Source organism: Sphaerodactylus townsendi, linkage group LG06, assembly GCF_021028975.2.
Source record: "Sphaerodactylus townsendi isolate TG3544 linkage group LG06, MPM_Stown_v2.3, whole genome shotgun sequence".
NCBI lineage: Eukaryota > Metazoa > Chordata > Lepidosauria > Squamata > Sphaerodactylidae > Sphaerodactylus > Sphaerodactylus townsendi.
In genome coordinates this window covers 102,402,315-102,423,855 of record NC_059430.1, presented here as the reverse complement: position 1 = coordinate 102,423,855, position 21,541 = coordinate 102,402,315, and the positions used below count along the sequence as shown (strand labels likewise).

Here is a 21,541-nt window from a genome sequence, read left to right as displayed (position 1 = left end):
AAAATGGATCTGTGATTTGATGGTGGATGGGGGGAGGTTCTGTGTGGAAAATTAGAGGAGCAAAGCCTTGGCTATTCGTCTGAGATTGCATTTTGTATCATATTATTGCGATTTACTTCACACGTTGTATTTATTATTATTATTATTATTATTATTATTATTATTATTATTAACAACAACAACAACAGTATTAGTATTAACAACAACAACAATAACAATAATAATAATAATAATTTATTACATTTGATAATCCGCTCACCCCAAAGGACTCTGTATTACTATGTATTATAATATATATTATATATTATTATTTATTTATTTCTTAGGCTTTTATACCGCCCCATCCCCGAAGGGCTCTCTAATATACATAATATTGTATATTATGTTATATTATTTGGTGAAAAAAATTGAGTGGGGTATCCTTTGAGGGAGGGTACGGAGAAGGGGGTCTTTTTACTTCAAGGTGGGAAAGGATTAGGCCAGGAGAGGTAGGGAAGCGGGAGGGGGGTGTGCGTGTGGGATTCCCTCACGGGGGCGCGCTCTGCTGCTTCTACCCACCAGGCTCTCGTCTCCTCCGGCCAGGAGGCGGCGCTGCAGCCGTCGGGCGCTTCCTCTCGGGCCTCGAGCTGCCCGTCCTGCCTCGTCTCGGTGACCTGGGCCCAGGAGGCCTCGCGGGGGCGGCGGCGGCGGCGCCCTCAGCGGCCCTCTCGGCCCGTCCTATAAAGGGGCTTCCGCGGCCAACGCCTCCTTCTCTTTGCTCGCGGCCTCGGAGGAGGAGAGGAAGGAAAGAAACATACAAAAAAAATTAAAAATTAAAAAAAAACCTTAAAAAGAGCAAAAAAAGAGAAAAACCAAAGGAAAAAATCTCGCCTGATGACCCAGGAGGAGGGTAACGGACAGTGAAGCGCGGGAGGGAGGGAAGGGAGAGCGGCTGACTGAGGTGCCTTCGTCCCCTTCGCCTTGCTCACGCCTAGCCCGGCACTGAAGCTCCCAGTGTGGGTCTCCCTCCCCTTAAAAGGAGGTCATTAAACCCCCCCCCCCCCATCTTGTTCGCTTAACTGCTGCCTTTCGTGTGTGGTTCGAGTTCCCACCCCACCCCGCGGTCGTTGAATTGTGTTAGTTGCCTTAGGCTTTTTTTGACGCCCCCCGCCCCCCCCGAATCTGCCCCAGTAAGAATCGGTCTATCTGCCCTCCACCTGCTTCGTCAGCCCAGATTCCCCCTCTTTTTTGCCCCCGTTTTTTGGGGGCTCTTTTCCAGCCTCCTCTCCGCCCAGTCCACCTTTTGGGCTTTGCTGGCCTTCTGTGCTCCCTTTTTCCGGCCTTTTAGCCTTCTTGGCGACCTCGCTGGCCATTTTTAATTTTAAGATATTTAACCTCCTGGGCGACGACTGGAAACTTTGCTGCATCCCAGATGAGCCGGGATCCATTTTATGTATGTTGCATAAATAAGTCTTATGGAGCAAACAACACCCTAAATAGATGTTTAAGATAATATAGGGGTTTTTTTGGAGTTATTTTTTTAATCGAAGAGACGTAAGATATTAAGACTGAAACGGTCGGTGATTACTTGAAGTAAATTCCTCAGCTGAATATTTTGCAAGGGGAGAGTGAAATAAATTTTATTTTTAAATATATGATTGGAAATTATTTAAGTGACTATTTAACTTGGTTATGTCCCAGCCTTTCTCAAACACTACATTTTGACATTTGCACTTTTTGTGTTAGCTGCTGTTGCTTCTCCAATGCGAAGAGCTTTCAGCAGCCCTTTCAACCTTTTTTGTGGCCCCGACTAGCTCTGGTTTTAAGTTCTCTCCAAACTAGTGGTTTTTTTTCAAAGAATTTATTTTTTTAAAACTTAAAAACCTAACAGTAGCACCTGGGCGTGTATGTGGAGAGTGGAATATGAACACAGCTGCTAGTAGTTACCCAATGGCATCATTATATGTGGGTGACCTTCACCCTGATGTCACGGAGGCCATGCTCTACGAGAAGTTCAGCCCTGCTGGTCCCGTGCTGTCCATCCGTGTGTGCAGAGATATGATCACTCGTCGCTCCCTGGGATATGCTTATGTCAACTTCCAGCAGCCAGCGGACGGTGAGTATGCACACAGGAGCCAGCCCATCTCGTGTACATTCTGTTTTTTGCCAAGTGTTGGGTAATCTGGCCCTGCACCTATGCTACTCAGTTGGGTAGACTTGGGCGGTGTGTGGTGAAGAGGTTTGCTAGTGGTCCCTACAAGGCCTTTCTTCTAATGGTCATGGGGTGCTGTGCACAAATTATACTCTGGGCACTGCAGGAATGGGATAACCACGTTGTGAAAATCAACAGCAGTATATGACTACTACTCAGTTTTGCGTTGGAACTGGAAAAGAAAGTGACCACCAGTCTCTTGAGACATCCATAGAAAACTGGCAAAATGACAAATTCATTATTTTAACAACTGCACTTAAACGATCATCTAAATGAGTTCCAAAGTTACACTGCTGTTCCAATCAGATAAACTTTTGAGGAATAGCCTTTCTATGACCAACTCTCACTCAGCTGGGCCTATGATTTAACCTAGCAACTTTTCACCTTTGTTCCATGATAATTGCTAGGGTTGTTTTTATTTTTTAATCTTAAATTGCATAAGAATCAGGAGTCTGTCTAGTTCATTTTTATCCTATTGTTCCTCCAAGGAACTCAGAGTGATGTTAATTATTTTCCTGTAAAAAAAAATCATAACAATCCTTTGAAGTGGGTGAGGCTGAGAGAGAGAATTTAAAGTTTTCATCCGTTTACAAATTTATATGAGGCTTATCAAAGTTTATTTGAGTTACTTAGGCTGTACTTTATCTAGAAAGCATGCATTTAATAAAAAGGCTCTGTTTTTCTGCTTAATGTGCATTTATTGAAGCCAGCATCAAAAAGCAGCACTAGTGAAATGGTCATTTGAAAGGAGCGAGGTACGATGTTGTCTTACATAGTTTGAAATCATCAAGGAAACTGTTTTCCTTGATGCTCAAGGGGCTAATTGTGGATAGATTCAAATGACTAGTTCACACTGTGGCAATGAATTTAGCATAGTGAACTTTACCTTCTGAAAGTTGCCGTCTGCATCTGATGAACCATGTCCAGTGCATTTGATGCGACCAATTCAAATTTCTGTGGAGGTTGCTGAGGAAAATCCTGGTATTGATCCTGAATTGTTGCCCATAAGGGTGAAAAGGCCTTCTGCAGAAACCATATTTACTTGATAAAGGTCTTGGAATCTGCCCCCAAAATGGTTGGATAAAATATTTAAGGTCTGGGCATCAGCATGTTGTCAATCTGTGTTGGAGGAAGAAAGTCCGATTATGTAGATATTCTGAAGCCACTAGACTGTTGAACTGCACTCCAAACCAAGGTGGTAAGGGGACAATTTTAAAAATGCCTGAAGTTTTTCCTGTACATTATTGGCTAGCTTGATAGCCAGCCCAGTTTGTTTGCCACTGGTGGATTGACAGGGTCTTATTTCTATCCTGTTGTGCTTTGGATGCATTTGGTGCAGCTCCATAATTCAGTGTGACTGTGTGGATGGCATGCAGTCATGTACATACCCCTGCTCTGTGCAGATGGTAGTGCTTGTCCATGTTTCATAATGACTGAGACAACAAAATCTATGAACTCCTTCAAAGGACATTAAACTACTGGAGGCTTAAGGGCAGAGTAGGAGTCTGTTCACCATCTTTATGAATTGTAACATATAACCAGACTCTGTTAACCATTCTGCATTCTGTACACACCAGTGGTCTTTCACCAGATCTGCTCATCACATGGACTGCTAAAGAAAAGTACAGTGTTGCACTGGTCTCCCCAAAATTAGAGCTGTCCAGGTGTGGCCTAAGTGAAGCACAAATTCTTAATTGTTGTGCCTTGCAGACTGACTATTATGCAGTCGTGTAGAGCAAAGACAGAATTTTAATAAGTTTTTACAAATGCAGCTTATCAGTCTGCTACTGTGACTGTCCAAATGTGTGAATTCTTAAAACATGGAAGAAATCTGTTTTCCTGCAGCTTGTAATAGACCTGGACCACAGTCTTAGAGAATTCTGCATGGCATGGTCCACCATATTTGACTCTGCAATGAAGCATGCTGTAGAAACCTCTGACTCCTCCACTGTTGCATGCCTTCTGTGTTTCATACTGCTTGATTCTTTTTGGCAGGATCTCTCTGTTCAGTTACAAATGGCATATTCTAGGGGTTGCTGTCCTTGCCAGCTGAGTCTCTAGCACCTCTTCCTGCTATAAATAAACATTGCCAAATTAGACTAGCTGGACTGTGAGGATCTACTTGTAATGGAACTCCTTTAGTTAACACAAGACAACTGGTTCTTCTAATCATGGTTCCTCTTTCCTTTTAGCAAATGATTGATAATGAGGGAGTGTTATGAAGGTACAAATACTTGGGGAAGGGGTGTGAATCTTTGACCGTTTCCGGCCACAGCTCACCTTTGTGTGGCCAGCCGAGCTTCACTGCCACATGTTCAGTAAACAGAATTTGGGGAGTTCTGAGAAGCAGATAAAGTCCTCCGCTATTTACAGGCTTACAAGAGGGCAGACCTCTTTTTCATGCTGTAAGGCAGTGGTTCTCAACCTTCCTATTGCTGCAACCCTTTAATACATTTCCTCATGTTGTGGTTACCCCCAACCCTAACATTTATCCATTTTACAGATGGAGAACACTGATGCAGAGAGTCTTAGGCGACCCCTGTGAAAGGCCTTGTTTGACCCCCAAAGGGGTCCCGACCCACAGTTTGAGAACCACTGCTGTAAGGGAATGTGGTTTGTATCTTGGGAATAATTCTTGGATTCTGCTCCTGCATTTCCAGGTGGCTGCACTGGCCCAGAGCGCTTCTTCCAGCTTAGACTGGCTCATCAGTTGCTGGGAGACCGAGATCTTTCCATTGTTGCTCATGCTATATCTATTGTAGATTCAATCACCTATTGTAATTTGTTCTGCGTGGAGCTGTCCTTGAATATGATTTGGAAATTTCTTCTAGTAAAAGTGCTGCAGCAGACCTCTATCTGGTGTTGGTGAGATCATATTATGCTGACTAAAGCCACTTCCCTGGTGTTTCCAGGCCAAATTCAAGGTGCTGATGCCAGTATGTAAACTGTTTTTCCTCTGGTGTGTCAGACTGCGTGAGCTGCCATGTGAACTTTCCCAGTCATTGAAGGGGTTCTGGCTGCCTTTCCACTGTTGCAGCAGAGGGTCAGTGGCTCATTGGTACAGCATCTGCTTGGCATGCAGAGGGGGCCCAGTCTCAAAGCCCGCATCTCCAATTCAAAAGGCATCTGATAGTAGGTGATGTGAAAGATTTCCCCTGGAGATCCTGGAGAATTGCTATCAGGACTTGATTCAGTGTAAGGCAGCTTCATATGAACGTGTTGTGCATAGGAAAACTGTGCTGTTGTGCTGGAAAACTGGTCAGCTTTTTTATTTCCTTCTCGCTGAACTGTAGCTGAACATTTGTATTTCAAGGAATAGTTAGAATGATACTGTACATTTACTGCTGCCTCCTGAATACATTTGAATTTTCATGTCAGCGGCAAGATTTGAATTTTTAGAATATTCTGTACCAGAAAAAACGATGTTTTCAGTTTGGCTACAGTGAGCAGGTCTAGCTTTAAGGGTGAGGCTTTGGTTTAGAAGTTCTGTGGAAGTAGTTCTTGAATTCCCATCTGCTGAATCCCATCTGCCACACCCCTTAGCCATTTGTTTTCTCGTTACCTCCTCTGCTGTTACTCAAGCTGCCTTACCCACATACTGCTATTTTGGCAGTTTCCCTAGGTTCTTTTTGGGTGGGAGAAGCATACAAGAAAAGTACACGTGATTCTTTCTGTTTAGGAACAGTTCTAAGAGCTAGTGTGGCATAGTGGTCAGCATGCTTGACTAGGATCTGGAAAACCTAGTTCTGAATCTCCATGCTGCTGCATAGGTTCAGAGGTGACCGACCAATCACTCCTTCTGCCCAACCCTACCTCACAGGGTCGTGAGGTTAAAGTGGAGGAGGACCAAATGCTCTTGCAAGCAGCTTTGAATCCCAGTTGGAGATGAAAAGCAGGTGCATAAATATCTAAACAAATAATACATTCTGGCTGAACAGTGCCTCGGGGAACGTAATTTCATGCTAGCTTAAGGTTCCTCCCTACCCCAGTTAAAAATCAGTTTCTTTTCCAGCTCAGTGAGAATGCTGTTTGGCATGAACCTCTGCCCAAGCCTCTCAATTTTATGAACAGAATCCTGATGGGAGTGTGTCAGTCCTTTTAATAAGCTACTCAGTACAAAAATAGAGTCCTGAAGGAGGATTAGTGTGAGAGTTGCAGAAGCTTTAGAATGTGGTGGATAAGATTTCCTGTGTAGTACAAGTACGACTTCCGTGGTTTTCGCTGGGGAAGGGCAATTAATATTGCTTTATTTCAAAAAGGTGATGAGGCTAAAGCAGTGGAGAAGACAGAAATATGTTGCTGTGGGTTTTGTATTACCGTTTAGTAACAATCTGGCAATTTATGACTCATTCATATAAACGTAGACGTGCCTTATTGCTTGCAGGGCTCATAATCTCTTTCTGCATGGTCATACTAACTGAGTTTTGGACAAACACGTGCGTACCCTGTCATGTACGTTCTATGTCTCCAACTTGATTTTTTTTAAATTCTGTGAGTTTTTAAAACTAAGTTGCCTTAAGCAGTACTCTGAAGAGGCAGCACAGAAATACATTCTACATAAATAACTAAACGTTAGCTGAAATGTCACCCAGATGTATAGTGTGAGCAAGGCAATGCATGCCCTGAAGGTGGCCATTACGTGGGACACCTCAGTTCATGTGGAGCGGGTCTTGTATCTTTATCTTCAGGGCAAAGCCTCACTTTTCCTTACTGCCTTTAACCCTGCAGCAGAGCGAGCTCTGGACACCATGAACTTTGATGTGATCAAAGGGAAGCCCATCCGCATCATGTGGTCTCAGCGGGACCCTTCCCTGAGGAAATCCGGGGTGGGGAATGTCTTCATTAAGAATCTGGACAAATCCATAGACAACAAGGCACTTTATGACACATTCTCAGCTTTTGGGAATATCCTTTCCTGCAAGGTGAGACTTGGCATCTTCCCTGAACTTTTAAGAGGACCTGTTTTGATGTGCCCTCCATCTCAGGGGGCTGGTGGGATTTTAACTTGAATGATATCATGTGGGGAAGTATTGATGCTGTCAAGTGTTGGGGAGGGGTGTGTAAGCAAAACTACAGTATGCCATGGTAGGGGGGGGAAAGCAACTTTACAGGCTTGCAGATGGAAAATAAACTTGTTCTTGGCAGATACCTTAGCTGTGTCCCTACTAGTGTTCTGATCTTCCTTCCTTGTTCCCAAAAATAGTCAGATTGAATGATTCCTCTTTTGAAAACTTTCCATGAGATTTTAACCAGACTCTTAAATGATCCCTAGGTGTAAATACAGGGCTTCCATACTAAGAGAGGCTGATTGGTGACCAGGAATTTTTGGGGAGTGGGGAGAGTAGAAAGCCATGCTTGTAAGCATTGAACAGCAATTCTTGTGAATTCATTCATGTTGCTGGTATAAGAGATATTGCTGCATCCTTTTGTTCATTTTCTTGTAAAGCCCTTCTAATATTTTTGACATAGTTAAGTTTTAGGTGAAGCCAAATGAGAATATTTTTTGTTGATCAGCTCTGCCTGGTTGCCTTGCAGGTGGTGTGTGATGAGAATGGCTCTAAGGGCTACGCATTTGTGCACTTTGAGACACAGGATGCTGCGGACCGGGCCATTGAGAAGATGAATGGCATGCTGCTGAACGACCGCAAAGTGTGAGTGTCTCGGCTAGAAGCAGCGGCAGCCTACCGCATGAGCCATGATACATCTCAATATTAACACACAAGGCTGCTGGTTCTCCTGGCCCAAACTTTGGCCTGCTACCTCTCTACTCCAGGGCTGGTGAGTTTCCCTGCCCAAGCCGCAGCCTACACCTCCTGGTGCAGGGACTTGCTTTCATTTACCACCTGATAGGCTTGATCCAATATCTTGTGCTTGCCCTGCTCAGCAGTGTTTGGTGGGTGCTCTTGGGACTTGGTTTCTTGCCCTGTGTCCATCATATGTCCAATTTCTGCTTATCTCCTTCCCTTGGAACCATGCTCTGCCTTTCCACTATTGCAGGAGATGGGGGTTTATTTTATTGTAATTCTTGATCTTTTCTTCTTTCAGATTTGTTGGCAGATTCAAATCTCGAAAAGAACGAGAGGCAGAATTGGGAGCCAAAGCCAAGGAATTTACAAATGTTTACATTAAAAACTTTGGGGATGATATGGATGATGAGAGACTCAAGGAGCTCTTCAGCAAATATGGTAAATACTAGCAGTAAAGCCCTTTGTACGAACAAATACAACAGGCTCTAGAAAACTGTTGGTGGGTTAAGGCACGCACCAAGGGAGCCAGCCCATCCTGCCGTACCTCCCCCTTGGTCCCATATCACCAGCTCCCTCCTCCTCCTCTTCCTGGATGCCTGTATCACCACGCAAGAGTTAATGATGCAGTTGCGATGGTCAGGAGTTGAATCCCCGTGCCTGGTCCTCCTCGGGCAACTGCAGATGGTACAGTGACTGTAATTATTCAGCAGTGGGGGAGAAGGGTGACCGTGTGAGAGAGTGAGTAATTTCAACATTCCACTGTTGTTTTTTTAACCTGTTCTGTAGAAGTCCCATCCCTAAGCCGTGTGTGTGGCGATTGGCTGGGAGTGAGTTGTGTGTGGTAATTGGCTAGAAGTGAGTCATTGCCACCACGGCTATCTTTTTATATAATAGGATTCCTGCAGTTGGTCCTCAACATTCTATGGCTGTCATCTGGGATACTGTTGAAGGCAAAGAGATTTTATTAAGAATTTGCCCTTAAAGGAATATGTGAGGAACATGTGAGCTCCCAGCCATGGAATTCGAGCAATGGAATGATGGGAAAATTTTGTAAAGCAGAAGAAGATGAGATAGATTCTCTAAAGAGGAACTAACTTTTGGGTTTCAGAGTAACTCAGTCATTTTAAAACATTAATGTGGACTTTTTGTGGGGGTAAGAAATGGTCCCTAAAGCACTGGTTTCCATTTTGAAAGGTTCTCCTTGAAGTTTGCTGCATGCCATCTTTGCTAATTCAGTTCTTCCGGCAACAGGCAAGACCCTCAGTGTGAAAGTCATGACAGACCCTACTGGGAAGTCCAAAGGGTTTGGCTTTGTGAGCTTTGAAAAGCATGAAGAAGCTAACAAGGTATGAACAGCTCCTCTTCCACAGCAGGAACTTAGAGTCTGCTATTGAACATCATTTTAATTTAAACTATTATCTGCTTTGGGGTTGGAAAACCGAAAAAAAATTTTTTTAACTAAGTCCATCTATAGTTATCACAAAATAGTGTGGATACTCATCAGCGTTCAGAGGACCTGCTCCTCTGCATCTCCCTCTGCAAGAAAAATTGAGACAGTTGTGGACTTTAAAGTAGACTTTTCAAACTTCAAATTCAGCAGTTATTCAGTGGTGGCTTTTGGTTGATTATCTAATGATATAATACTTAGATAGAAGAGGAATTTCTGTTTGTTTCCAGTGAGCATTTTGACCACTCACAAGAGACTGTTTCTTTCCCCCCTAAATTACAATATAGTATGTTACATCAAAACTTAGGATTTAGGAAAAAGAAAAGCAATTATAACCATCAATCTGCGAATTAAGAATAGATTCTCAAAACTCAGTGAAAGGTTTCTAAGTAATATTCCAGTCATACATTCAGTTTCATTTAGAAATCTTCTCTAAAAGATAGAGGCAGCTGGGCATGCCAACCACATGTGTAAATACTCTTCTGATTTCTGTTGTTAGTCTTCCAAAAAATTAGATATTCAAAAGATGTTAAAACTTCTCAATTGGGAGAATAGGTGCAAGAAAAGTTCCAGGGCTGCTGCCTGAGAATAATGGTTTATATAAACGGGGCTGTTGGTAGAACCAAACATGTGCTGTGTTGGACTTTTTCCCCAGGCAGTGGAAGAAATGAATGGAAAAGATATCAATGGGAAAATGGTGTTTGTGGGCCGTGCACAGAAAAAAGTAGAACGCCAGGCAGAACTCAAACGAAAGTTTGAGCAGTTGAAGCAGGAAAGAATCAGTCGCTATCAGGTAAAAAAATGTGCTCTCATATGCAGAATAATAATTGCCATCTAGTCTCAACAAACTTATGGTGACCCCTTATGAGGTTTTCAAGGGAAGAGATGAGCAGAAGTGGCTTACTGTTGCCTTCATCCGCATGGCAACCCCATTCCTTCTTTGTGGTCTCCCATCCAAGTACTACCCATGGTCAACCTTACTTAGTTTCTTAGGTCTGATGAACTCAGGCTTCTACTCACATGGAATAAATGTGCTTATTTCATCCGTATTTGAGGACATTTCTGTCTGCTGTACTTTTAACCATTTGTATGCTGCTGGACTCTCATCTTCATAAGTACTGTAATATGTTAAATGAAAGGAAGTTCTGGTGTCATCTCTGTGAGAATTGTATGTCATTTCCATGAGGGACCGCTCAGTTTTAGAATATTTTGACAGTTGTAAATGAATGGTAGGAGCAGTAGATGGCTTGTAGCTTAGGAGAGAGCTGGAGAAGTGGGTGGCTGGAAACTGCGTCTGAATTTTCCTTCTTGTTACACAGTGCAGTCGCAGGGATACGCAATGCTAAAATAGTGCAGAGCAAATCCAGGCACCTTTTAGCATCTCCTTGTGATTCTGCAAAGAAACCTATATTTACAGCTCTGAAACATATCAGTGCTTTTGTTTCCAGAAGTTGATAGAACGTGAGTTGTTGTGTACTGACAGATCACATGGAGATGAGTTCATTTGATTTTGCTTTTAGGTAATGGATATTAACAGGGCTTCCTACACTGTTTTAACCTTGGGTTCTGATACTGTGTTCTCTGGATTTTCTCCTCCCAGGGAGTTAATTTGTACATTAAGAACCTTGATGATACCATTGATGACGAGAAACTGAGGAAGGAGTTCTCACCTTTTGGTTCCATCACAAGTGCCAAGGTAAAGGGATGATGAAATTAAACATGCCTAAAGAAGAGTTGCACAGCTGGAAGTACTTGACCTAAAAACTCTTGCGAAATTGTACTTGGAAGACTACTGACCGAAATATAATTACAACAATGTTAGTTTGTTAAATTCACTGGGACTTTGATTTCCTTCTAGAGACCAGGTCACAAAATCTGGTGTTGATGTGTGCAGGTTGAAGCTAGTTGGAAGGGAGTAAAAAGACATGGGCTTTGTTCTTGTTGCGTGACTTCTGATGAGCTTGTGGTGGTGTGGCGAGGAAACTGCACCTGAATCTTTCCCATGCCTGGAAGAACCAGTGTGGGCATGGGGACACATGGTGCTAAAGCAAAAGCCGAGGATATCCAGACAAGTCACTTTCCTCTCTTGTTGAGGGCTTGTCCCTACACCTCAGCTACAGACATGTCTGCAGGGCAGTTTCGTGTGTTCTCTGCTCATCTCAAAGTGAGCCAGGAAGCGGGGAAACAGATGCCTCAGAGCTGAAAGCCAGCTGATGCCTTGTAGCTCTCAAGGTGTTGGGCCTGCAGATGTCATGGGTGCGTGGCACCGTAACGCTGGAGAAAGAAGGGAATATGTGCAGGACCGATTACTGGCAGATGTTGAGTGAGGAGTGTAAGCGCATATACATGTGTGATTTGGATTGTTTGGCCACTCTTCAGTTCTGCTGTGAAAATGTTGTGTGGCCTTGTCCAGTTCAGATGAAAAATACCGTGACAGAAAAACAGGTAGATCATCTGCTTGGCCTGCAGAAGGTCCCAGGTTCAACCCCCAGCTTCTTCAGTTAAAAAGGACCAGGCAGTAGGTGGTGTGAAAAACCCAGGAGAACGGCTGCCAGTCTGTGTAGGCTGTACTGACCGTGATAGACTGATGTTCTGATTACGTTTAAGGTAGTTTTTGTGTGTGTCAAAACCAGTGGTTGGGACCTAACTACTGCCAGGAGAAGGTACATGGGAATGTGCAGCATTGCTCTCTGTTTCTGCAGTCCTGTCTGACTCCTGGAATGTGAGGAGGGAGTCTGCTCCCCTCAGTGGACCTGTGCTGATTGAAAAGGCTGGAAGGGGGATGTAACCCATATGGGGATTAAACCTTTTAAATTCAGCAACCCCAGGCATCTGCTTTCTAGGACTGGGAAAGAGTTGAGTAACATGCAGCATTCTGCTGGTGATAATTAAGTGCTGAGCCCAATAGTGGAGACTTTACTAACATTTCCTGAAAGGGTTGGGGCTCGTATGGGATGCCTACATTGTGTTGCTTCTCCTAGCTTTAAGCAAACCATGACTGAGAGATGTTGCTCGTGCTTATAAGGAGCTATCTTTCCCCAGGTGATGCTGGAAGATGGTCGAAGCAAAGGTTTCGGCTTCGTCTGCTTTTCCTCTCCGGAGGAAGCCACCAAAGCCGTAACCGAAATGAACGGGCGCATTGTGGGCTCCAAGCCGCTCTACGTTGCTTTGGCACAGAGGAAGGAGGAGCGGAAGGCCCACCTCACCAACCAGTATATGCAGCGCATTGCTGGGATGAGAGCTCTGCCTGCCAATGCTATCATCAATCAGTTCCAGCCAGCTGCAGGTGGCTACTTCATGCCTGCAGTGCCCCAGGTAAGTTCTGCAAAATTGCTTGTGGCTTCCTATAAGTGGGTCGGTGGGTGGAGGGGGGATCTGCATTCAAAATGCTGGCTTGGTGTTGAGATTAATAACATGAAATAACTGAACTGCCAAATACTACGTAGTCAGCTTTGTAAAGATGTCACAGCTTTTGCTGGCTGGGTAGAAGGGAGTGTAACTTGGTTGTAGGGTCATCTTTCTGTATGATTGATCTGGACATAACATTTTCTGTTTTCAGGCTCAGAACAGACCCACTTACTATGCACCTAATCAGATGACTCAGATGAGACCCAATCCACGCTGGCAGCAAGGGGGGAGACCTCAAGGTGAACCAAAGAAGCTGCTTTGGCTTAAGTCTTTTGACTCCCCAAAGACAATGAGCTAGATAACCTGGATCAGTGATGGTGCACCTTTTCGAGGCCGAGTGCCCAAACTGCAACCCAAAACCCACTTATTTATTACAAAGTGCCAACACAGCAATTTAACCTGAATACTGAGGTTTTAATTTAGAAAAAAACGGTTGGCTCCAAGGCACACATTACTTGGGAGTAAGCTTGGTGGTAGTCAGTGGCTTTGCTTTGAAGCAAATCCATGGCGCAGCATTTCTAATGGGTAGACAGAATCACGAATTCTAGGAGGGTTTTAAACGAAAGCCCCATTGCCAGCAGCGGAGCTTACTCCCCAGGTAAAGGAGTTGCACTTTAGTTCTTCCCATGAAAATCAGTGGGGTTTAATAGCACTTAACAGGGTTACATACACGTCGTGCCTAGCGGCCCAATCCAGCCTGGATGTGTGTTATTATTATTGGATTTTCCGACACTTCACATGGCGAACTCTGTGCGCACGTGCCCACATAGAGGACTCTGAGTGCCACCTCTGGCACCCGTGCCTTAGGTTCGCCACCACTGACCTGGATGCTAGGAGGGTAGTCTCTGACTAGTCATTTGATGTGTAACGGTCCCACTTGTCAAATCTGAACAGGTATTAACAGTGGCAAGAGAAATAGAATGGGCTGAGTTCGAATTGGACCCTGGTAGAAGATCTGCCCATCAGTGCTGAACGAGAGATCCTAGGCCCTGTCATGTATGTGGCAGCTGCTAAAACACCATGTTGCTTGACTGACTTCTGTTTTCCAAAGCTTCCCAGCTAACAAATCATATGACTGGCCCTATCCTGTCTGGGGAAAATGTTGATCTACTTCCTTTATTGTGCTTATAGTTTTGAAACTCATTGATTGTTTACATGGGCTTGGAAAATTACAGATCCGGTAACTGCTGGGAGTTTTGTTCATGTCCAACTGATTTGATGTAGAGTGTGGTTTGGGCTAGATGCCGAGCCCCAAATCCTCTTAGTGACTTAGCTGCTTCCACTTTATCGCATGCATGGGATGGGTGTCCGGCAGTTACCACCAGCTGCAAATGCATAGTGTCTGGGATGGCAGGTCAGATAGCCTTGATGTCCCCACAGTGTAGCTCTTGTAGGGCTTGTCCCATTCTTATGCTTATTCCCTGCTCTTCACCAGGCTTCCAAGGAATGCCCAATGCCATGCGCCAGTCTGGACCACGGCCGTCGTTACGCCATCTAGCTCCAACTGGTAATGCCCATCGGACCCTTTCTGCTGCCTCTCAAAGAGTTGGTAAGTCACTGGGCTTGGAGTTCTTTCCCCACTACCTGTGTTTCCCTGAAAGTAAGACAGAGTCTTATAATAATTTTTGCTCCAAAAGATGTGTTAGGGCTTATTTTCAGGGGATGTCTTATTTTTTCCATTATTTTGCACCCCCCACATGACCAGATCAGCTGCACCGGGGAATCTGTAACTAGAGCTTATTTTTGGAATAGGGCTTATATTTCAAGCATCCTCCAAAAATCCCAAAAAATCATGCTAGGGCTTATTTTGGGGAAACAGGGTAGATTACTGAAGGCAGATGCTGGATGTTTCTAGGAAGGAGCCCTTGTGGGATTCCCAAATTCTAAAAGTATGGATGTGGCAGAGAAAATTAAGATAGTTGGGGACTGTTTTAGCAGTCTTCTGATAACAGACATTACCCTTTTAATGTAGCTATTTGAACGGGAGGGGGAATAGTTCAGGAAGTGCATTTAATTGCTGAACTGTTATATCCTGAGTTGCTGAATAACTGAATCAATAGCTGACAGGCATACAGCCCCTTGCTTGAAGTTTATTTCACGCTTCAGCAAGTTTGCTGATCTTTATATTATTTGCTCCATTATGTTCTGTAAGCTTCACTACATACCATGTTTGCTTGTTTTGTAACAGGTGTTACCAACACTACTCCGAACTTAGCACCTCGACCTCCTGTAGCTGCCCAGGCTCCCAGAGCAGTTCCTCCCTACAAATATGCCTCGAGTGTTCGCAGTCCGCACCCAACTGTACAACCTTTGCAGGTAGGAGTGGGGGTTGACTCAGCAGTGCCTTCTATAAGCTTCAATCATTTGTGATAAAATTCAGACATTTCATGACCAGATCGTTCCCTCTGGGACTTAAGAGTGTAAAATGGGTCTTGGATAGCCTAGGCTGATCTGATGTTGTCAGACAGAAGCTAAGCATAGTCAGCCCTGGTTAGTACTTGGATGGGAGACAACCAAGGAAAATCAGGGGTGCAGTGCAGAGGTAGGTAATGGCCCAGCCACCCCTGTTCATCTCTTGCCTTCAAATCCCTACGAGATCCCCGTAAACTGGCTGCAACTTGGAACTCCAGTTGAGTTCTGATCTGCTTTTACTGCATTCAAAGGGAGGACTTCTTAGAAGGAATGCAGCATTTTCTAATCTCAACCTTGCCTAAAAACAAAATAACAAGCCATCTTTTAATGCACCATATTACAAATTCAGACTACTAATAAAGTGTCGTTCAGACAGAAGTAAACCACATAGTTTCATATGGAGCATAGGATGACCACTCTCTTCTTGGGTTGTGAATAAATATATGTGCAAAATCTTATTTATTGGTTGTTGTGGGCTTTCCGGGCTGTGTGGCCGTGGTCTGGTAGATCTTGTCCCTAGCGTTTTGCCTGCATGTGGCTGGCATCTTCAGAGGTGTATCACAGAGAAGAAGTGTACACCTCTGAAGATGCCAGCCACAGATGCAGGTGAAACGTTAGGAACAAGATCTACCAGACCATGGCCACACAGCCAGGAAAGCCCACAATAGTGAATCCAGCCATGAAAGCCTTCGACAATACTATTTATTTACTCCTTTCTTTCCAAGGTATATGTCGCTGCCAGCAGGAATTTAATTCCAAACCTCTTTTTAATTTCTCTTAAAGTATTGTGTCCGAGCTCTAAAGCAATTCCAAAGGTCTATGTGGTCCTGAGGAAGAAACGCTCACAAGTAACTGGTGTAGGCTTCCAGATTAATTTGAACAAATTAAAATTTTATTTATGTATTTTCTTTAGCTTAATGGATACAAGAAATAAATTATCTTACCTTTACAATGAATAAAACAATCTGAGGCAATAACTTCTGGCTGAGATGACTTTCATTTCTCATAAGTGTACTCTTTAACTCTTTCCCAATAGGTTTGACGATACTAGGATTTGACTCCATTTATGGTCACACCAAGCCTTTTATGTGTATTCTACCTATTTTGGGGGCAGTTTTGTATTTTATAGAACACCAGGAAAATTATAAGAAATCTGTTTTCTATGCTGTTAGCATCACACTATTTGCTGCACCCCCTTGCTTTTCAACAGACTTCTCTCTCTCCCAGAAAAACTTAACTGTCTCTCTCAAATATCAACCAATCACCTCATTCTTTCATCTCCCTTTCACTTGGCTTCTTTCTGCGACTTACCTCTCATTTAAAGAAACACAAACACAACACTTTAAATTGTCACCAAGTGACTATGTGTGTTAGCTTATGGAAAGTGTGTTTCCACATCTGCTCTCTTTCTTTGAGGAAGCTACAACCCTTTGACAGCAGCTGTCCAGTCCAGTTATTCATATACAGAGGAGTACAGGCTGTGTAACATGATGGAGTGGGTGGTAGTTTTTCAGGAGGGAGGACATTTAATTATGATTCACCTAAAACATTTTTGCCACCTCTCCACCCAGTTCATGGTCCTCCAGGAGGTGATGAACATTAAAACAAAACATAACATTTTTAAAAATAAAGCAAACACAGGAGGTGATGAACATTAAAACAAAACATAACATTTTTAAAAATAAAGCAAACAAACAAACCACACAGACAGGGAGGAGTGCTAATAAGAATTAGTGAAAGCCAAACAAAACAAAATTGTTTTTGCCCACTGGCATAAGATAGTGGGGGGAGCCAAACCTCCCTGGGGAGGAAGTGGCAGAATTTTGTAGCCACAACCTAGAAGGCCCTTTCTTGGGCTGTTATCCATTTAGCCTCATGATTGGAGTCCCTAAAGCAGCACCTTGAAGAGTACTGGGTTGGGTTTGTTCTTATGGGAGTAGGTGGTCCTTCAGGTATCCTGGCTCAAAATGTATGGGGACGCCAGAGAGGATAGAACAAGATTGGATTGATATATATGGTCCTTATGACCCTCTCCAATCAACATACACTGTTACTGCTGGAAATAGTCCAGTTCTTTCTTCAGCCTTTATTTTTCTAAGTTTGAGTGTTCTAAAAGTGAATAATTTGTATAATACTTTTAACGTGATTCCTCACGTACATGTTGATCACATTTCTTGAACTGAAAGTATTTTCTTCATATGGAAGGTGCCCCATTTTCCTGATTACTTCTGTCGGCATCCCTTATGCCTTCAAAAGGCGACTTGTTTAAGGTTTTAGCAATTGACTTATTGATGTGTCAGTAGTTAAATTGGAAAATAGCCCTTTCCCCTTTTGCTTGCTCCATGTCAAAGCTGATTTCCTCTTTGTCCTCCAATAGGCCTCACAGCCTGCTGTTCACGTGCAGGGACAGGAGCCCTTAACTGCTTCTATGCTGGCTGCTGCCCCTCCGCAGGAGCAAAAACAGATGCTGGGTAAGCAGGCTCTTCCTCATTCTTAGAGATTCCGTGACAATATTGAGGCTCTGTAGGCATCTGGTGTAAGCAAATTTGATGAGCTTTTGCCACCTGGTGTTTCAATAACAAAACGAACAAGATACGAGCTCAGAATCCCAATATCCTGATTAGAAATGACCCTGAATATTAGAAGATCATAAATGTGTAGAGCAATGTTCTGTTCATCTGCTTATCTAAAGAGAACTAGTCTGAGCTCAATCAGTTGCTTCATTCCCGGCCATGTGTGGTGCCTTCCCTTTTATAGGATTTCTTGGCCTCACCCCCACTTAACCTGCCTCCAATCTCCTATCTAATCCACCTGGGAGGCTATAAATGAAAAGGGATGCCATCCTGCCTTTTGCTGCTCAGTCCTGCCTCATGGTCTCTTTACTTCTGGCCATCCCTAAGACTGAGCTTGACCTTGCTTTCAGACCACACCCCTCCCCGCTGCTGCCTGTCTTGTTCTCAGCTGAGTCAGAGCAATGTACCTGGGTCCCAGCCATTGCCTCTCCCAGCCTTCCTCATGGGGGTGAGGCTTGGTCCCAGTTGTATGCAGTTTGGAAAGCTAGGGGAGGGCTGAGTTGGGTCCTCAAAAATCCCTTGATGGAAAAGGCTTGTGTTGTATAAGAACATCAGAAATTCAAAAAAGGCTGAAGCTTTGCTATGAATTTAAGGGAAGTAGCAGTTGAGATTTTTGTCTCCCTTGTTGGCCTGTCTATAAGGGAGCCTCTGACCAATATGAATTTTGTTTCCCCAGGAGAACGTCTGTTTCCCCTGATCCAAGCTATGCACCTCAGCCTTGCAGGAAAGATCACAGGAATGCTGCTAGAGATTGACAACTCAGAGCTACTGCACATGTTGGAGTCTCCAGAATCCCTCCGCTCAAAGGTAATGTTGGCACCCACTCTGTCCATACAGGGGGCCTCTTTTGGGTGGCTTGGTTAGGTCAGATGGAAAGCTTGATTTTTTTCCCCCTTTCTCAGGTGGAAGAGGCTGTGGCAGTGTTGCAGGCACACCAGGCCAAGAAAGAAGCTGCCCAGAAAGTGGGCATAGTTGCTGCTACCTCTTAAACCAGGAAGACTGGTGAGTGTTCTGTCCAGGCTGGCTCCCTCAGATGCCAATTGTAAGTGGAGAGGATCAGGCAGTTTAATGTCTTCTCTGCTACATTGTTGGATTGCAGTTCTGAAAAGCAGAAATGACTTGCCTTCCCTACAGAAAAACGGGGATTTTGCCAGATTGTATATTTGATGTCTATCACAATATCTTTTAAAGAAAAATACATGCACAAATCAAGTTGATCAGCATTTAATTACTCAATTGTTTTTTTTTAATTATCTTAAAAACTATATTTCAGTGCCTGATAATACAAGTCACATGGCATCTTAAAGATTAACCAGTTTATTCCTTCATAAGCTTTTGTGAGTCAGACTTCACTTCGTCGGATGTGTATGGCATGGAAAATCTGCAGGGATTTAAAAAACCAGTATTATAGAAGGGCTTGAAGGGATGACTGAGGAATTGTAGCAGATGAGAGATCCCCCAGTGGATGTAAAATTGCAATGAGCTGAAGCATCGTGCACAGGATTATTCTGTGGGAAGAGTGAGAAAGTAGGGAGAATTCATTACCTAAAGCAGGGGTAGGGAACCTGCGGCTCTCCAGATGTTCAGGAACTACAATTCCCATCAGCCTCCGTCAGCATGGCCAATTGGCCATGCTGGTAGGGGCTGATGGGAATTGTAGTTCCTGAACATCTGGAGAGCCGCAGGTTCCCTACCCCTGACCTAAAGCATTTTGATTATGGTGAGTATTGTGTTGCACCAGGATTTGAGAGGCTTGAGAGTATAGATCAGTGGTGGCGAACCTATGGCACGGGTGCCGGAGGTGGCATTCAGAGCCCTCTCTATGGGCACGGGCAAATAGAGTCCCCCCCATACACACATCTAGGCTGGCCTGAGTCGCTGGGCTTGATTATTAGGATTAAAACCTAAGACCTAGTTTTGGGGAAGCAGTGTAGGTAACCCTGTTAAGCGCTGTTAAACCCCACTGATTTTCATACGAAGAACTAAAGTGCAATCCTTTACCTGGAAGTAAGCTCGGTTGCTGGCAATGGGGCTTGCTTCTGAGTAAACCCTCCTAGGGTCATGATTCACCCATTGGAAGAGTTGCACAGTTGCTTCAAAGCAAAGCCACCAACTACCACCAAGCTTACTCCCGAGTAAGGCATGCCTCGGAGCTTACTGTTTTTTCTAAACTAAAACCTCAGTATTCGGGTTACATTGCCGTGTTGGCACTTTGCGATAAATCAGTGGGTTTTGAATTGCAATTTGGGCACTTGGTCTTGAAAAGGTTCGCCATCACTGGTATAGTTGAAGTAAATGTTGTTTCTCTTTACAGGTGGTAAAGAAGCCAAGTGGGTCCTCTGGAAGGCATCAACTTGAAGATGTTTAGAAATAACTTTGTCCTGCAGTCTCCAACACCATGCAATGTATCATTTTCAAACCCCCAGTGTGGAAATGTTCTGATATGCCTTATCTTAAAAACAAAGTTTCACCACAACACTTGGTTTCCAAGACCTGAATATGCAATTTGTTATTTTCATAGCCATGACAAAGTTTAGCCTTCTTTTTGTCTTCCATAAGCAGGACAATGAAGTGGTCTGATTGAACTTTTTCATTTGTGGTTTTGGCTTTAATTGAACAAAATCCCATTTGCAATGCCTGGAAAGTGTTTATCAATAAAGGAATTTTAAACAAACATATTCTTGGCAAGCTGTTTTTTCCCCTTTATCTTCAGACCCAGACATTGTCTTTGATGCATTGAAATAAATGGGAGCTGTGTGATTGATTGATTGATTGATTGGTAGTTTGCATTGAATTCAGGGTCACGCTTTCCAAACAACTTTCTATGTAGGTCATAATGTTTGAACAATGCTTTATTTCATTAATACACTCTTTATCCTCACTTCATCAGATGTATATGGGAGGGCTCTGGCTCAGTGGTAGAGCATCTGCTTGATATATAGAAGGCCCCAGGTTCAATCCCTAGCTTCCCCTGTTGAAAGAACTAGGTAGTATGTGATGTGAAAGACCTCTGCCTGAGACCCTGGAGAGCTCCTGCAAGATTGAGTGGGCAGTAATAACCCTGATGTACTAATAGTTTGATTCAGTATAAGCCAACTTCATATGAATTCGGCCCTTCTACCAATACATTCAGGTGATGCTCATCTGCAATCTTCCAGGTCGCTTGGGAAATCCAGATACCTCCCAGGGCCTTGACTGGGAATCGGCAGCCTTTGACTGATCCCTCAGATTTTGATTTTCACAAGCATAATTTTTGGAAAAGTGAACACCCAGCTCTGAACATTGCACAGCTAGTTCTGTATGCTTGAGAGGTTTTGGGATTGTGTACTCAACATGCACACACATGACCCAAACACAATGGACCACTTATCATTTGGAATTGCAAGTCAAACATAGCAGGAACAGTTGGATTTGAGCATACCTTAACTGGCTAGTCCTCTTGTCAAACCAATCTCAAAATTACATCTTGTCTGTCTGGTTCATCTGATGTGTCTGTAACAGCAGCTGCTGGGAGGAGGGATTCTAGATGGCATCTCCCAATGCACAATAATTTGATTGATTTATTATTTAGATTTATTCCCATTCCTACACTCGGTCAGTCTAAGCTTCCTGCTCTAATAAACCACCTCTAGCGTCAATAGATTTCCCAATCTTTTCTAGGATTAAAATATGAAATCGTTCAGTCAAAAACTGAAACGGGTGGCTAAAAAACAATTCCTGTAATTTAGCCATAAATTGCTGCTTTTGCCCTTCTAAAGTATTT

The 21,541-nt window shown here is 43.6% G+C and overlaps 1 protein-coding gene and 1 non-coding gene across 4 annotated transcripts; both read left to right on the top strand.

The window, feature by feature from the left end:
* Positions 1-627: 627 nt before the first annotated feature.
* Positions 628-20,452, top strand: PABPC4 (poly(A) binding protein cytoplasmic 4). Of its 3 annotated transcripts, XM_048499734.1 has the most exons (15): positions 634-2,095; positions 6,920-7,113; positions 7,727-7,842; positions 8,237-8,376; positions 9,190-9,284; positions 10,041-10,178; positions 10,986-11,081; positions 12,428-12,700; positions 12,945-13,032; positions 14,229-14,342; positions 14,982-15,109; positions 17,583-17,676; positions 18,455-18,585; positions 18,681-18,780; positions 20,093-20,452. In XM_048499734.1, the coding sequence occupies exons 1-14, from the start codon at positions 1,903-1,905 to the stop codon at positions 18,765-18,767; spliced, it is 1,887 nt and encodes a 628-aa protein (XP_048355691.1). In that variant the 5' UTR covers positions 634-1,902; the 3' UTR covers positions 18,768-18,780; positions 20,093-20,452. The 3 variants fall into 3 exon arrangements, with proteins under 3 accessions (XP_048355693.1, XP_048355691.1, XP_048355692.1); XM_048499735.1 differs by lacking the exon at positions 6,920-7,113 and having other exon boundaries at positions 1,932-2,095; XM_048499736.1 differs by lacking the exons at positions 10,041-10,178; positions 10,986-11,081; positions 12,428-12,700; ... (5 more) ...; positions 18,681-18,780; positions 20,093-20,452 and having other exon boundaries at positions 628-2,095; positions 9,133-9,275.
* LOC125435991 lies at positions 11,371-11,507 on the top strand. Its single transcript, XR_007244968.1, has one exon. It is a non-coding gene; the product is annotated as a small nucleolar RNA SNORA55 (small nucleolar RNA).
* Positions 20,453-21,541: the final 1,089 nt, after the last annotated feature.

What these genes read in the sequence shown, in the direction of transcription:
- PABPC4 (XM_048499734.1), top strand. Translation starts at nt 1,903, where the DNA reads ATGAACACAGCTGCTAGTAGTTACCCAATGGCATCATTATATGTGGGT. An exon ending in AGCATGAAGAAGCTAACAAG is followed by an intron (nt 9,285 to 10,040) that starts GTATGAACAGCT and finishes CTTTTTCCCCAG; the next exon opens with GCAGTGGAAGAAATGAATGG. An exon ending in GTTCCATCACAAGTGCCAAG is followed by an intron (nt 11,082 to 12,427) that starts GTAAAGGGATGA and finishes ATCTTTCCCCAG; the next exon opens with GTGATGCTGGAAGATGGTCG.